This window comes from Pristiophorus japonicus, chromosome 24, assembly GCF_044704955.1.
Source record: "Pristiophorus japonicus isolate sPriJap1 chromosome 24, sPriJap1.hap1, whole genome shotgun sequence".
NCBI classification, from domain to species: Eukaryota; Metazoa; Chordata; class Chondrichthyes; family Pristiophoridae; genus Pristiophorus; species Pristiophorus japonicus.
Window position 1 is genome coordinate 12,383,621 of NC_092000.1, and position 16,863 is coordinate 12,400,483.

General features: G+C 49.0%; 1 protein-coding gene across 1 annotated transcript; it reads right to left on the minus strand.

Moving 5' to 3' along the window:
• Nucleotides 1-3,290: 3,290 nt before the first annotated feature.
• c24h19orf53 (chromosome 24 C19orf53 homolog) lies at nt 3,291-13,705 on the minus strand. Its single transcript, XM_070867035.1, has 3 exons — nt 13,593-13,705; nt 8,649-8,704; nt 3,291-3,565 (listed from the first exon to the last, which is right to left on the minus strand). The coding sequence occupies exons 1-3, from the start codon at nt 13,672-13,674 to the stop codon at nt 3,443-3,445; spliced, it is 261 nt and encodes an 86-aa protein (XP_070723136.1). The 5' UTR covers nt 13,675-13,705; the 3' UTR covers nt 3,291-3,442.
• Nucleotides 13,706-16,863: the final 3,158 nt, after the last annotated feature.

The window sequence follows — 16,863 nt, forward strand, 5'->3', positions numbered from 1 at the left end:
ATCCCTCAACCAACATAACAAAAAACATAGATTATCTGGTCATTATCACATTGCTATTTATGGGAGCTTGCTGTGCGCAATATTGGCTGCCACATTTCCCACATTACAACAGCGGTTGCTTCATTGGCTGTAAAGCAGTTTGAGACGCCCGGTGGTCATGAAAAGCAGCTGAAGGCACGGCCACCAATCGATGAGCAGTTATAATCAGGGATGCTTAGGAGGGCAGAATTTGAGGAGCACAGATATCTCAGTGGGTTGTGGGGCTGAAGGAGATTGCAGAAATAGGGAGGGGCGAGGCCATGGAGGGATTTGTAAACAAGAATGAGAATTTTGGAATACAGAAAAAGAGGCAGAGCTTGCTGTGAGATTAAAAGTTAACTTAGCACAAAGACTTAATTGAACCATGCCTGGAAGTGGAAATACTTGCCCAAGAAGAGTTTACATAAGAACATAAGAAAGTCTTACCTAGAAAATCAGATTGAACATGCAGCTGCAGAGTGTAAAAAAAGGATGCGTTTATTTGCAACATCTAAAGCTCTGATTGGGCCCCCTTGATCACATGACCTGATTGCTGATTCGTCCCCTTGGAGGATAAGATACACCCAGCAGTTTCTCTGGAATGTGTCATTAAAACCGCCCAGTCTATGTAATCAGTGACTTTGCAAAGTGTAACTGGAGCCATTCTGACTGCTGACCCCCGACAGAACAGAGCTCACTTGGAACACGGGTCTCACTCTCACGGGTTAAGACCTTCTCCCACCCCACAAACAAGTTCCTGTCCCCCACTGCCCAAGTTTCTGACCTACTCCCCTGCCCCAAGTTCCTGACCAACTCCCCGCCCCCCCCCCGTCCATAGATAGGGCATTGTGTGTGGGTCACAGATTGTTAATGGGTTTATTGGCGATGAAGTGAATTGTGATAGTGTTGTGACTTCCAGATTTCATCCAGTCTTACCATCTGGATCACGTTCTCACTCTCAACCACCGTTTTAGATCTGGATCGCGTTCTGCTGCCCTCCCCACTGTGCTCTCCGTACTCTTAACTCTTCCCCCGTCCCCGAGTTCCTGACCTCCTCGCTCCCTCCAATTCCCCCCCCCACCCTCTCTTCCACTCCAATCTCTCCCCTCCCCTTAGGATCCAATCTTCTCCCACGGACCTGAGGAAAAGCGTGGCCCGTGCTGTACGGCAACGGCCACAGTGGGGTACTGCACATGCACGACCGGACACGCACGTGTCAGCGGCTGCACACATATGCAGGTGTTGGGGTGCGCATGCGTACAAAGGGGCGGAGCCACCCGCACACATGCGCAGAAGGACACAAAAATGTTCGTGCAGATAATCACTCCAAGTAAGTAATATTCCACTGTTCACATAGGAAGGCAAACTGAGGTGTTGGGGTGCTACGTGACAAGGAGCTTAGGCCTTGGTTCAGCATAGACACCGTGGGAAGGTTACTGAAGGGGAGGCGTCACGTTATGTCAGAAAGAATCCAATCAAGGGAGAAAAGGCAGATTTGAGTTCAGCAAGGGGACACGAACCATATTTGTGCTTAGGAAAGTTTGTGCAGCGAGGGAATAGTGGTGCATGTCTACATTTCTGTATTCGTATCTGTTTAATCTACTTTGCTTGTAAAGAACTTTGCATGTTGACTGATGAAATAGAGGTACTGAACCTGAAGCAATTATTATTTTTGTTAGAGACAATGTGGGCCTCCTCACCGACATCACAGACTCTTGCTGTGACTACCTGTGCTGTATTGAGGAGTTTATTGAAGTCAAATGGCGGATGTGTAAAATGCACATACCAGCACAATTATAGATTTTGTCCTTCTGAACTGGAGAGGCAGTTTTGAGCCATGTACTTTTAAGAAATTGGTGGTTAGAGGCACATTACAGGGTAGCAGGAGTGATTACTTGCAGCTATAGACAAGAGTTTAATCTAAGCAACATTCCGAAGCCCTTCACAGTTGGGCGTCAGGCCTGGATTGAGGCAGCAGCGAAACTCGGGCAAGTGGACTTGGCACAGACAAAGATGTGGGTTTGAAGAGGCCCTGAATGGGAACATAAGAAATAGGAGCAAGCAATTTGGCCCCTCGAGCCTGCTCCGCCATTCAATAGGATCATGGCGGATCTGATCATGGGCTCAGCTCCACTTCCCTGCCCGCCGCAACAGCCGGCAGTCAGGGAATCTGATGAAAACTTGGGCTTTTCCGTGGTGATATCGCTGTTAAATATTCCGTTAAATGTTAGGCCTTGTTGGATTTAAGTGCAACTGGGATTTTAACAGCGTATTGACCGCCGAACAAACGTTTTGGCCCTGAAAAACAAATTTTTAATTTTATGGAGTGTCAAATCTCTCCATTATGATTAAAAATTACAATTTGGGAAACTAAAATATTTGACAGTTTGTTTATTTCCCTCCCCGCTCCTCCCCCCCCCCCCCCCATACCACGAGAGAGCCCCAATCTTTGTTTTGCTCTCTTAACAGTTTTAAAAAGTCAGGATAAAAGCAGGTTTTCATTTCCTGCTCCTCTCCCCACCCCCCGTGAGAATTCTGCACTGCGATTGGCTGCTTACTGACATCACGGCAGCTCGCGTTAGGGACTCCATTATACAGAACTGAAATCACTTGCGCGCCGAAAAAGGCAAACTTCTTTGTGGGCCAGCGGCAAATGCCTTTGCTTCGCCGCTGACTGCAAATTCCTGGCCATTGAATTCCGAGCATCAAATAAGCTACATATCGTCACCGTTAAAAGGCAAATTGGTTGCAGCGTTATTTTCCCCATAGTACATTGGTAGCAATAAAGACTTGGATTTATATCGCGCCTTTCACGACCAGCGGATGGCTCAAAGTGCTTTACAGCCAATGAAGTATTTTTGAAGTGTAGTCACTGTTGTAATGTGGGAAACGCGGCAGCCAATTTGCGCACAGCAAGCTCCCACAAACAGCAATGTGATAATGACCAGATAAGCTGTTTTTTTTGTTAAGTTGATTGAGGGATAAATATTAGCCCCTGGACACTGGGGATAACTCCCACGTTCTTTTTTTGAAATAGTGACCACGGGACCTTTTCTGTCCACCTAAGGGGGCAGACGGGGCCTCGTTTAATGTCTCATCTGAAAGACAGCCCCTCCGACATCACAGCGCTCCCTCAGCACTGCACTGGGAGTGTCAGCCTAGATTTGTGCGCTCAAGTTCCTGGAGTGGGACTTGAACCCACAACCTTCTGACTCCGAGGCACGAATGCTACCCCTGAGCCACAAGTGCACAAAATAAGCCCATCGACAGCATTGTATAATCAAAGTAAATCTGTTTTTTTAATGGCTGAAAGAAAGCGTGTCAAAGTGGGCAAGCGTCTGAGATGTCTCATTTAACGAGCTTCGATTGCACTGCAGTCCTCTTTTCCGATATCGGCAAGCATTTCCCAGTCTTGTATTGCCCATTATTTGTCTGACTTGGGCTTTTTCTGTGGTGCTTTGACAATGTTCAGCTTCTTGGGCATGTTGGAGCTGGCTTTCATGGTGACGTCGTGTTCAATCTTGTTCCTTATCGCAACTTCCAGGTTCTGTGGAACAAGTTTAAAAGCCAGCTGTCAGACACCTTTAAAGGATTCACCCGCTCCCATCTCAGCACGTGCAGACTTACAGCGCTGCCCGAGATTCCTACGGGCAGAGAGAGTTTCTTTCCGCATCTCTTCAAGCACGAGCAACGCACACTAAAGCTAAGCACTACCAGGGACTTGCAATACAAACGCTACAGAGGCAGCTCGTCAACAATTGACGTAAAACATCAAGCAACAAGACGACAGATGAAAAAAAAAATATTTCTCACAGGTTTCCCTTCTGATCTCGAGGGGGACAGGGATCAGACAGAGAAGCTGGGCGTGCGTTGCTCAAACATGCTTCCTGGTGGTTCACTGCGACATCAGTCTGCACCACCCCCATCACAGATTGGTGAAAGTGAAAGATTATTAAGCTTCCCCCCTCCCCACCCCCAAAAAAATTCATTCAAAAGTAACAAACTGATTAGCAGCAGCACACCGAAGTAGCTGCACACAGAATCATAGAAAGTTCGGGCACGGAAGGAGGCCATTTCGGCCCATCGTGTCCGTGCCAGCCGACCAAGAGCTACCCAGCCTAATCCCACTTTTCAGCTCTCGGTCCGTAGCCCTGCAGGTTGCAGCACTTCAAGTATATCCAAGTACTTTTTAAATGCGGTGAGGGTTTCTGCCTCTACCACCCTTTCAGGCAGCGAGTTCCAGACCCCCACCACCCTCTGGGTGAAAGATTTCTCCTCAACTCCCCTCTAAACCTCCGACCAATTACTTTCAATCTATGCCCCCTGGTTATTGACCCCTCTGCTAAGGGAAATAGGTCCTTTCTATCCACTCTATCTTGGCCCCTCATCATTTTGTACACCTCAATTAGGTCTCCCCTCAGCCTCTGTTCCAAAGAAAACCACCCCAGACTATCCAATCTTTCCTCATAGCTAAAATTCTCCAGTTCTGACATCCTCGTAAATCTCTTCAGTACCCTCTCTCATGCAATCATGTTTTCTGTTCCCAGAACTGTACAGGAGGTGGTTTATGTCGACGATCCCCACACCGGCTCAGTTACTGCTCCCAGATGAACTAGGAGAACTGGCAGAGGTCGTGCACTTCTGCACAAGAATGAAGGATGCAAAAAAGGCTCATTTGGACCAATCTCTTTCACCTCCCTGAGGAGAGCTACAGGACACCACTGGCTGAGCCCTGCCCAGCAGCCTGTCCAGCCTCGAGGTAGTGTTGAGCACAAAACTGGGACCTGCTTTTACGCCGTGCTCCAGCCCTGCTACAAAGATCGTTCCAATGTCCAAAAGACAGGAACCTCACTGCAGCTTTTGCTGTGACAAGCCATTGATCCTGCTCACTGGCTTCCTCTGCTGGCAGAATTAGAGCACTGCAGCCGTGCACAGTGTACCGTAAAACTTGGAAAAGGAGCATGGCAGTGAATGCGCAGCAACAGCGTGCGGAGGGAAGCTCTCCCACCATTGCAGCCTCACGCCCTTGCCAGATTGAGAAGCGGATTAGATGATCTATTCCTCGATGCCCTGCTAGCAGCACTCTAATCGACGGGGCAAACAGGTTGCAACTCATCTGTTTACCTTCTTCATAGACGGTCCCTCATATCAAGGATGACTTGCTTCCTCGCCAAAAAGGGATGAGTTCACAGGTGTTTCAATGAAGGACCTAATATTCCAGGTCCTGCACTACATCCTGAAGGGTGGAAGATGCCTGGGCATGGTTTTAAAAAAAAAAACGTGTGGGGGCCGGTGGGGCTTGACAGAGCGAGGTCTTGGTCCAGTGGCAAGGGTGAACCAGGACAACTGGAGACCAGCTCTGCTGCACGGGCCTAGTGCGCACACATATCGCAGTGTGGGCTGGCCCGTACTGCCCCTGATCACGCCACTCCACGATCTCTCCCGCTCCTTGGCCTAAAAGGAGCATACCACTCCAGGGAGCAGCGCGAACGGCAGGAGGGCAACAGCAATGAAGAGGGTGACTGAATCTTCAGCTCAATGCCTTCATACGAGGATCTTGTCAAGAGTGCAACTCAGCCGGTGCAGAATCAGAGGCCTAAAGCCACAACTTGCTGACCTGGCTTTGTCCTGAGTTTTCTACTTGTACTTCACTGGCTGGAAACATAGAAATTTACAGCGCAGGAGGAGGCCAGTTTCGGCCCATTGCGTCCGCGCCGGCCAACAAAGAGCCGCACGGCCCTTGGTCAGCAGCCCTGAAGGTGACATAAACCTATGAACAATGACGGAAAGGCAAAGAGAACCCAGCCCAACCAGTCCGCCTCAGACAACTGCGACACCCCTTATACTGAAACATTCTACACTCCACCCCAACCGGAGCCATGTGATCTCCTGGGAGAAGCAAAAACCAGATAAAAACCCAGGCCAATTTGGGGAGGAAAAAAATCTGGGAAAACTCCTCTCCGACCCATCCAGGCGATCGAAACTAGTCCAGATCACCACCCTGGCCATATTCTATTCCCTGCAGTACTTATTATATCTGCGCCATCCAACAAAAGGTCATCCAGTCTAATCCCAATTACCAACTCCAGGTCTGTAACCCTGCAGGTTACGACACTAAGTGCCCATCCAACCGTCTCTTAAAAGTGGTGAGGGTTTCCGCATCCACCACTCTTCCAGGCAGCGAGTTCCAGAGCCACACAACCCTCTGCGTAAAGAAATCCCCCCTAAACCTTCCACCACCCACCTTAAAACTATGCCCCCTCGTAATAGACCCCTCCACCAAGGGAAATAGGCCCTAGCTATCCACTATGTCCAGGCCCCTCAATATTTTGTACATCTCAATAAGGTCTCCTCTCAACCTCCTCTATTCCAATGAGAACAAACCCAGCCTATCCAATCTGTCCTCATAACTAAGATTCTCCAGTCCAGGCAGCATCCTAATAAATCTCCTCTGCACCCTCTCTAGTGCAATCATGTCCTTCCTATAATACGGCGACCAGAACTGCACGCAGTACTCCAGCTGTGGCCGAACCAAAGTATTGTACAATTTAAGCATAACCTCCCTGCTCTTATATTGTTTGCCTCAGCCAATAAAGGCAAGCATTCCGTATGCCTTTTTTACCACCATATCCACCTTGCCTGCTACTTTCAGGGATATGTGGACAAGCACTCCAAGGTCCCTTTGTTCATCCACACTATAAAGTGGTCTGCCGCTTAATGTTTACACCCTTTCCTTATTAGCCCTCTCAAAGCACTTTGGCACATCGTGACGTTTCAGTGGTCAGCCGTGGCTCAGTGGGCAGCACTCTCGGATGAGTCAGTGGGTTCAAGACTCACTCCAAAAACTAGAGCACAAAATCTAGGCTGACTTTCAGTACTGAGGCAGCGCCGCACTGTCGGAGGGGCAGTACTGAGGCAGCGCCGCACTGTCGGAGGGGCAGTACTGAGGCAGTGCCGCACTGTCGGAGGGGTAGCACTGAGGGAGCGCTGCACTGTCGGAGGGGCAGCACTGAGGGAGCGCTGCACTGTCGTAGGGGTAATGCTGAGGGAGCGCTGCACTGTCAGAGGGGCAACGCTGAGGGAGCGCTGCACTGTCGGAGGGGCAGCGCTGAGCTGTCAGGAGCGGCAGTGCTGAGGGAGCACTGTATTGTCGGAGGTGCCGTCTTTCGGATGAGACTTTAAACTGAGGCCCTGTCTGCTCTGTCAGGTGGACGTAAAAGATCCTATAGCACTATTTCGAAGAGCAGAGGAGTTCTGCTGTGTCCTCGGACCAATATTGACCCCTTAACTAATGTCACTAAAAAACAGATGATCTGGCCGTTATCACACTGCTTGTGGGAGCTTGCGAACTCAAATTGGCTGCGTGTTTTCTACATTACAATAGGGATGATACTTCAAAAGCACTTAAATAAAAACAGAAAATGCTGCAAATACTCAGCAGGTCAGGTGAGAGAGAAAAACAGAGTTAACCTTTCAGTTTGATGACCTTTTGTCAGAACTCTTTTTCACTCTCCACAGATGCCGCCTGACCAGCTGAGTATTTGCAGCATGTTCTGCTTTTATTTCAGATTTACAGCATCCGCAGTATTTCGCTTTTATTCAAAAGTACTTCATTGGCTGTGAACCGCTTTGGGACGTCCTCAGGCGTTACAGAAATGCAAGTCTTTAATTTCATCTGAGCGTGTTGCGGCAATGAACATATGGAAGTGTGGTATTCTACACTTGCTTCAAGTCCAAAATACCTAACAGTACCACAGACACACAGAACAACACGGGATCTGCTCAACCAGGGCTATCAATTGTGGGAGTACATTGACCGACAAACTAGGAAATTACATTTAGACACAAGACATAAGAAATAGGAGCAGGAGTCGGCCATTCGGCCCCTTGAGCCTGCTCTACCATTCAATAAGATCACGGCTGATCTGATCTTGGGCTCAGCTCCACTTCCCTGCCCGCTCCCCATAACCCTTCACTCCCTTATCATTCAAAAGTCTGTCCATCTCCACCTTAAATATATTCAATGACCCAGCCTCCACAGCTCTCTGGGGCAGAGAATTCCAAAGATTCACGATCCTCAGAAGAAATTCCTCCTCATCCCCGTTCTAAATGGGCGACCGCTTATTCTGAAACTATGCCCCCGAGTTCGAGATTCCCCCACGAGTGGAAACATCCTCTCTGCATCTACCCTGTCAAGCTCCCTCAGTATCTTATACGTTTCGATAAGATCACCTCGCATTCTTCTGAATTCCAATGAGTATAGGCCCAGCCTGCTCAACCTTTCTTCATAAGGCAACCCCTTCTTCTCAGGAATCAACCTCGTGAAGCTTCTCTGAACTGCCTCCAATGCAAGTATATCCCTCCTTAAATAAGACCAAAACTGTACGCAGTACTCCAGGTGTGGCCTCACCAATACCCTGTACAGTTGTAGCAGGACTTTCCTTTTATACTCGGGATCTATTTTATTTCAGTGCGCAAAGAATTTGCTTCAACACAGTTGCTTATTCTCGGAGACAGATACTGAGGTGTCCCCCTCCATTACAAAACTTTCCACTGCCCTCTGGGATTTAAAAAATAAATAAAACTAGCTCTAGATATCCAAAAATATTTATTAACCCCAAAATAAATACCTTCTTGAACTTCTGCTGTTGAACCACTTTAGCCTTTTTAGGAGCAATTATTCTTCCTAATGTCAGGGGGGAAAAAAGCATCATCACAAAGGAAATAGCAGCTCAACGGATTGGTTTTGTACAACATACTATACAAAATAAAGCAAAGCTCTGTTAACCTGGACTTTTAACACAGAGGGCTCGGGAAGTACCGGGATTTTACATGCCTGCACTCAGGCACGCATATTGTCTCCTCGTAGTCTGCAAGCTTTTGCCCTTTTGGTAACAGCCTTGGTTCAGTGAAAGCGCTCTCGCCTCTTAAGAGTCACAACGTCATAGGTTCAAGTCCCACTCCGGCCACAAATACACGATCTAGGCTGACATTTCAGCTGAGCAAGCGTTGCACTGTCGGAGGTGCCGTCTTTCGGATGAGACGTTAAATGAGGTCCCGTCTGCTCTCTCAGGTGAACGTAAAAGATCCCATGGTGCTATTTCGAAGAAGAGCAGGATAATTATTCCCATTGTCCTGGGGCCAATATTTATCCCTCAATCAACATAACAAAAACAGATTATCTGGTCATTAATGACGTTGCTGTTTGTGGGAGCTTGCTGTGCGCAAATTGGCTGCTGTGTTTCCCTCATTATAACAGTGATAACTCCCCCTGCTCTTCTTTGAAATAGTGCCATGGGATCTTTTACATCCACCCGAGAGCGCGCAGGCGGGACCTCGGTTTAACAAGGGTCAAGGATGTCTCGGAGCGGTTGCAGGACATTCTAAAAAGGGAGGGAGAACAGCCAGTTGTCATGGTGCACATTGGTACCAACGACATAGGTAAAAAAAGGGATGAGGTCCTACGAAACGAATTTAAGGAGCTAGGAGCTAAATTAAAAAGTAGGACCTCAAAAGTAGTAATCTCGGGATTGCTACCAGTGCCACGTGATAGTCAGAGTAGGAATCGCAGGATAGCGCAGATGAATACGTGGCTTGAGCAGGGGTGCAGCAGGGAGGGATTCAAATTCCTGGGGCATTGGAACCGGTTCTGGGGGAGGTGGGACCAGTACAAACCGGACGGTCTGCACCTGGGCAGGGCCGGAACCAATGTCCTAGGGGGAGTGTTTGCTAGTGCTGTTGGGGAGGAGTTAAAGTAATATGGTAGGGGGATGGGAACCAATGCAGGGAGACAGAGGGAAACAAAAAGGAGGAAAAAGCAAAAGACAGAAAGGAGATGAGGAAAGGTGCAGGGCAGAGAAACCCAAGGCAAAGCACAAAAAGGGCCACTGTACAGCAAAATTCTAAAAGGACAAAGGATGTTAAAAAAACAAGCCTGAAGGCTTTGTGTCTTAATGCAAGGAGTATCCGCAATAAGGTGGATGAATTAACTGTGCAAATAGATGTTAACAAATATGATGTGATTGGGATTACGGAGACGTGGCTCCAGGATGATCAGGGCTGGGAACTCAACATCCAGGGGTATTCAACATTCAGGAAGGATAGAATAAAAGGAAAAGGAGGTGGGGTAGCATTGCTGGTTAAAGAGGAGATTAATGCAATAGTTAGGAAAAACATTAGCTTGGATGATATGGAATCTATATGAGTGGAGCTGCAGAACACCAAAGGGCAAAAAACGTTAGTGGGAGTTGTGTACAGACCTCCAAACAGTAGTAGTGATGTTGGGGAGGGCATCAAATAGGAAATTAGGGGTGCATGCAATAAAGGTGCAGCAGTTATAATGGGTGACTTTAATATGCACATAGATTGGGCTAGCCAAACTGGAAGCAATACGGTGGAGGAGGATTTCCTGGAGTGCATAAGGGATGGTTTTCTAGACCAATATGTCGAGGAACCAACTATGGGGGAGGCCATCTTAGACTGGGTGTTGTGTAATGAGAGAGGATTAATTAGCAATCTCATTGTGCGAGGCCCCTTGGGGAAGAGTGACCATAATATGGTGGAATTCTGCATTAGGATGTAGAATGAAACAGTTAATTCAGAGACCATGGTCCAGAACTTAAAAAAGGGTAACTTTGAAGGTATGAGGCGTGAATTGGCTAGGATAGATTGGCGAATGATACTTAAGGGGTTGACTGTGGATGGGCAATAGCAGACATTTAGAGACCACATGGATGAATTACAACAATTGTACATTCCTGTCTGGCGTAAAAATAAAAAAGGGAAGGTGGCTCAACCGTGGCTATCAAGCGAAATCAGGGATAGTATTAAAGCCAAGGAAGTGGCATACAAATTGGCCAGAAATAGCAGCGAACCCGGAGACTGGGAGAAATTTAGAACACAGCAGAGGAGGACAAAGGGTTTGAGTAGGGCAGGGAAAATGGAGTACGAGAAGAAGCTTGCAGGGAACATTAAGGCGGATTGCAAAAATTTCTATCGATATGTAAAGAGAAAAAGGTTAGTAAAGACAAACGTAGGTCCCCTGCAGTCAGAATCAGGGGAAGTCATAACGGGGAACAAAGAAATGGCAGACCAATTGAACAAGTACTTTGGTTCGGTATTCATTAAGGAGGACAGAAACAACTGAATATAAAAGGGGTCGGAGGGTCTAGTAAGGAGGAGGAACTGAGGGAAATCTTTATTCGTCGGGAAATTGTTTTGGGGAAATTGATGGGATTGAAGGCCGATAAATCCCCAGGACCTGATGGACTGCATCCCAGAGTACTTAAGGAGGTGGCCTTGGAAATAGCGGATGCATTGACAGTCATTTTCCAACATTCCATTGAGTCTGGATCAGTTCCTATCGAGTGGAGGGTAGCCAATGTAACCCCACTTTTTAAAAAAAGGAGGGAGAGAGAAAACAGGGAATTATCGACCGGTCAGCCTGACCTCAGTAGTGGGTAAAATGATGGAATCAATTATTAAGGATGTCATAACAGCACATTTGGAAAAAGGTGACATGATAGGTCCAAGTCAGCATGGATTTGTGAAAGGGAAATCATGCTTGACAAATCTTCTGGAATTTTTTGAGAATGTTTCCAGTAAAGTGGACAAGAGAGAACCAGTTGATGTGGTATATTTGGACTTTCAGAAGGCTTTCGACAAGGTCCCACACAAGAGATTAATGTGCAAAGTTAAAGCACATGGGATTGGGGGTAGTGTGCTGACATGGATTGAGAACTGGTTGTCAGACAGGAAGCAAAGAGTAGGAGTAAATGGGGACTTTTCAGAATGGCAGGCAGTGACTAGTGGGGTACCGCAAGGTTCTGTGCTGGGGCCCCAGTTGTTTACATTGTACATTAATGATTTAGACGAGGGGATTAAATGTAGTATCTCCAAATTTGCGGATGACACTAAGTTGGGTGGCAGTGTGAGCTGCGAGGAGGATGCTATGAGGCTGCAGAGTGACTTGGATAGGTTAGGTGAGTGGGCAAATGCATGGCAGATGAAGTATAATGTGGATAAATGTGAGGTTATCCACTTTGGTGGTAAAAACAGAGAGACAGACTATTATCTGAATGGTGACAGATTAGGAAAAGGGGAGGTGCAGCGAGACCTGGGTGTCATGGTACATCAGTCATTGAAGGTGAGCATGCAGGTACAGCAGGCGGTTAAGAAAGCAAATGGCATGTTGGCCTTCATAGCGAGGGGATTTGAGTACAGGGGCAGGGAGGTGTTGCTACAGTTGTACAGGGCCTTGGTGAGGCCACACCTGGAGTATTGTGTACAGTTTTGGTCTCCTAACTTGAGGAAGGACATTCATGCTATTGAGGGAGTGCAGCGAAGATTCACCAGACTGATTCCCGGGATGGTGGGACTGACCTATCAAGAAAGACTGGATCAACTGGGCTTGTATTCACTGGAGTTCAGAAGAATGAGAGGGGACCTCTTAGAAACGTTTAAAATTCTGATGGGTTCAGACAGGTTAGATGCAGGAAGAATGTTCCCAATGTTGGGGAAGTCCAGAACCAGGGGTCACAGTCTAAGGATAAGGAGTAAGCCATTTAGGACCGAGATGAGGAGAAACTTCTTAACCCAGGGAGTGGTGAACCTGTGGAATTCTCTGGCACAGAAAGTTGTTGAGGCCAATTCACTAAATATATTCAAAAGGGAGTTAGATGAAGTCCTTACTACTAGGGGGATCAAGGGTTATGGCAAGAAAGTAGGAAGTGGGTACTGAAGTTGCATGTTCAGGCAAGAACTCATTGAATGGTGGTGCAGGCTAGAAGGGCTGAATGGCCTACTCCTGCACCTATTTTCTGTTTCTATGTTTCTATCTCATCTGAAAGACAGCACCTCTGACAGTGCGGCGCTCCCTCAGGCCGTCCTGAGTGGAGGAAGTGCATCCCGGGAGGGCGCTGAGCACCTCGAGTCTCGTCAGCGAGAGCGCGCAGAAATCAAGCGCAGGCAGCGGAAAGAGCGTGCGGCAAACCAGTCCCACCCACCCCTCCCCTCAACCACTGTCTGTCCCACAGGGCCTGCAATTCCTGTACTGGACTGTTCAGCCACCTGAGAACTCGCTTTTAGAGTGGAAGCAAGTCTTCCTCGCCTCCGAGGGACTGCCTACGATGGTGATGATGTTCCCTCAGCACTGCACTGGGAGTGTCAGCCTAGATTTGTGGGGGGCTGGAACCCACAACCTGTTGACTCAAGAGGCGAGAGTGCTGCCCACTGAGCCCCGACTGGCAGTATTGGGGATTAGGATTAAATTCTTATCCCCCACAAAACGCAATGCTGATGGATGGGGGGGGGGGGGGGGGGGAGCGGTTTGAGGCGCTGCAGAATGGCTGAGGGGGAGAGGGGGAGCGGTGGGGCCCGGAGCCCGAGGATGGCAGGCCCGAGCCCCGGGTGCTGTGCACAGGCCTGGGTCCCGGCACTGACTCTCTCCCGTTCCCCCTCTCACTCCTCCACACATACACACTCTCTCACTATATCTCTCATTCCCCCACACTAGCCCTCTCACTATATCCCTCACTATATCCCTCCCTCCCTCACTCACTCACTCACTCACTCACCGCCTTTCCGGGGCCCGCGGCTTTGCGGCGGTTTTTTCTTCGGCGCCCTGCGCGCCGCGAGCTTCATCTGGCCCTGCGGCATCGTGGGATAGTGCGGGGCAGGGCGCGGGGCATTGTGGGATAGTGCGGGGCAGGGCGCGGGGCATTGTGGGATAGTGCGGGGCAGGGCGCGGGGCATTGTGGGATAGTGCGGGGCAGGGCGCGGGGCACGGAGCGGCGCATTGTGGGATAGAGTGGGACAGGGCGCGGGGCATTGTGGGATAGTGCGGGGCAGGGCGCGGGGCATTGTGGCACAGTACGGGGCAGGGCGCGGGGCATTGTGGGATCGTGCGGGGCCGGGCACGGCGCATTGTGGGATAGTGCGGGGCAGGGCGCGGCGCATTGTGGGATAGTGCGGGGCACGGAGCGGCGCATTGTGGGATAGTGCGGGGCAGGGCGCGGCGCATTGTGGGATAGTGCGGGGCAGGGCGCGGCGCATTGCGGGATAGTGCGGGGCAGGGCGCGCGGCATTGTGGGATAGTGCGGGGCAGGGCGCGGCGCATTGTGGGATAGTGCGGGGCAGGGCGCGGCGCATTGTGGGATAGTGCGGGGCAGCTGCTGACAGTGACGCAGTACTTCAGCCCATGTGTCAGCTGTGGCTCAGTTGACAGAAGGTTGTGGGTTCAAGTCCCACTCCAGGGACTTGAGCACAGAAATCTAGGCTGACACTCCCAGTGCAGTGCTGAGGGAGCACCGCACTGTCGGAGGTGTCGCCTTTCGCATGAGATGTTAAACCGAGGCCCCGTCTACTCTCTCAGGTGGACGTAAAAAGATCCCATGGCACTATTTTGAAGAAGAGCAGGGGAGTTATCCCCGGTGTCCTGGTCAAATCAGATTATCTGGTCATTATCACATTGCTGTGTGTGGGAGCTTGCTGTGCGCAAGTTCGCTGCCGCGTTTCCCACATTACAACGGTGACTACACTCCAAAAGTACTTCACTGGCTGTAAAGCGTTTTGAGACTGGCTATCATGAAAGGTGCTATATAAATACAAGTCTTTAACATATATCTATCAATCTCAAGTATTGACATTTTCAATTGACCGACCCCCCCCAGCCTCAACATCTTTTTGGGGCAGGGAGTTCCAGATTTCCATGACCGTTTGTGTGAAGAATTGCTTCCTGACATCACCCTTTGAACGGCCCAGATCTAATTTTAAGGCTATGCTTCCTTGTTATGGACTCTGTAATGTATTTGCTTCATGGGTTCTTTGCTTAAGAATTCACAGCAACACATTACTATTAAGAACTAGTTGGTTTATTCACAAAGCTTTAACAATCACACTACACATTACCACTCGGCTCACAACTGTATACCTCATTGTGGATGACCTAGACTGGGGTTTTATTGAGTCTTGTGAACATCACGTGACTGGCTGAGCCACTCAGGATATAACAGCTCTACAACTCTTTTTGGGGGAGACAAAATAAACATTAGATCGAGTGCCCCCCGATCAAGGGGACACTCCAGACACTTTTAACTGCCCTCTTTTTTTTTTAATTTAAAAAAAAAAAATTTTGTTTTTTTTGTGGTTTTTTTTGTGGCATTAAAATCATGTAATTTACAAGTGCCCCCTATAAAAGGGGAGGGGGACACTAAAACCCGGCAATTAAAACAAATTAAACTTTAAAACATAAAATCAAATTAAAATTTGGTTGCCGGGGGTGATGATGCACTCCAGTCCCTCCGGCGCCCACCTCTCGCGGACCGTACCGGTGGACACCGCGTGCTCCATCTCTAGGGACACCCTGGCCCGGATGTAAGCACGGAAGAGAGGCAGGCAGTCAGGCTGAATACCAGCTCGACAAACCTGTGAGCATACTCACTGGTGCATACATTACAGACTCCCCCACATCAGCCTCCGAATCTCCAAAGGCACAGATGCCCAGTTAAAGGGGATGTCTGGAAGTCAATCGGGTTAAAAAAGCCCTTAAAGGCACATTCCCGCCCTCCCCCTGTGGCCCAGAGTAGCAAGGGCACTGGCCAATGTGATAAAGCCTTGCAGTTCAGGAGGGCCACAGGTTCAATCCCTGGTTGGTCCCAGGCGCCATGGCGACGATGGTAGGCGGAACTACAATGGCCCTCGGTATCCCAACCTTATGGAATGCCACTCTGTGTGGATATGATCGTGATCAGGATCGATTTTAACATCCTCTCCACCAGGATTGGCCATCCTCCGGCCACCCACTGTCTAGGCCGAGATCAACGAATCGAGTCAAACCTGGGGGCTCGAACTACTGATTCAGTGCTGCATCACACACACACACACACACACACACACAACTAGAGGGGGGAGGAAGAGGAGTAGGGTTGGAAGAGTGGGGGTGGAAAGCAATGTTTCCGCTAAGGGGCATGCATGGCCGCGCAGTAATCGAAAAGATCCCGTGCAGGACGCTCACCGACTTTTACACCGTAAATACCACGTATGCAAAGAAATTTAAAGGGACCGCGCATTTAAAGAAACAGGCCACGCAGTATAAAGTGCAGCTCATAAGAACATAAGAAATAGGAGCAGGAGTAGGCCATATGGCCCCTCGAGCCTGCTCGATAAGATCATGGCTGAATCGATCATGTACTCAGCTCCACTTCCCCGCCCGCTCCCCTTATCCCCTTACCGTTTAAGAAACTGTCAATTTCTGTCTTAAATTTATTCAAGTCCCAGCCTCCACAGCTCTCTGAGGCAGCAAATTCCACAGATTTACAACCCTCTGAGAGAAGAAACTTCTCCTCATTGCAGTTTTAAATGGGCGGCCCCTTATTCTAAGATTATGCCCTCTAGTTCTAGTCTCTCCTATCAATGGAAACATCCTCTCTGCATCCACCTTGTCAAGCCCCCTCATAATCTTATATGTTTCGATGAGATCACCTCTCATTCTTCTGAATTCCAATCAGTAGAGGCCCAACCTACTCAACTTTTCCTTATTGGCGAGTTGGATCTGGCTTTGTGCTCAGTTCTCCATTTTGTACCCAGGAGCATTCATTGCCCAAAGATCAGGCCCTCTAGTTCTAGCCTCCCCCAGCAGTGGAAACATCCCACTCACAGGGAACATTGGTGGTAAGAATAGAGGGTGAATGTGCCCCTGCCAATCTTTTTTGGCAGTATTTTATTCCCTTCTCCCCCTTCTGAACCCCAGAACTGGGCCCTTGGTCCTCCCCAACACTTTACATCTGGCTGCACCTCGGTCACAGGGTACATTCACCCACCGAACCATCACCCCAGAGAAATCAGAAC

Coding starts and splice junctions, on each gene's coding strand:
- c24h19orf53 (XM_070867035.1), bottom strand. CDS start 13,674: ATGCCGCAGGGCCAGATGAAGCTCGCGGCGCGCAGGGCGCCGAAGAAA. Junction 8,705..13,592: donor CCGCGGGCCCCGGAAAGGCG/GTGAGTGAGTGA, acceptor CCCTGACATTAG/GAAGAATAATTGCTCCTAAA. Junction 3,566..8,648: donor AACAGCAGAAGTTCAAGAAG/GTATTTATTTTG, acceptor CTTGTTCCACAG/AACCTGGAAGTTGCGATAAG.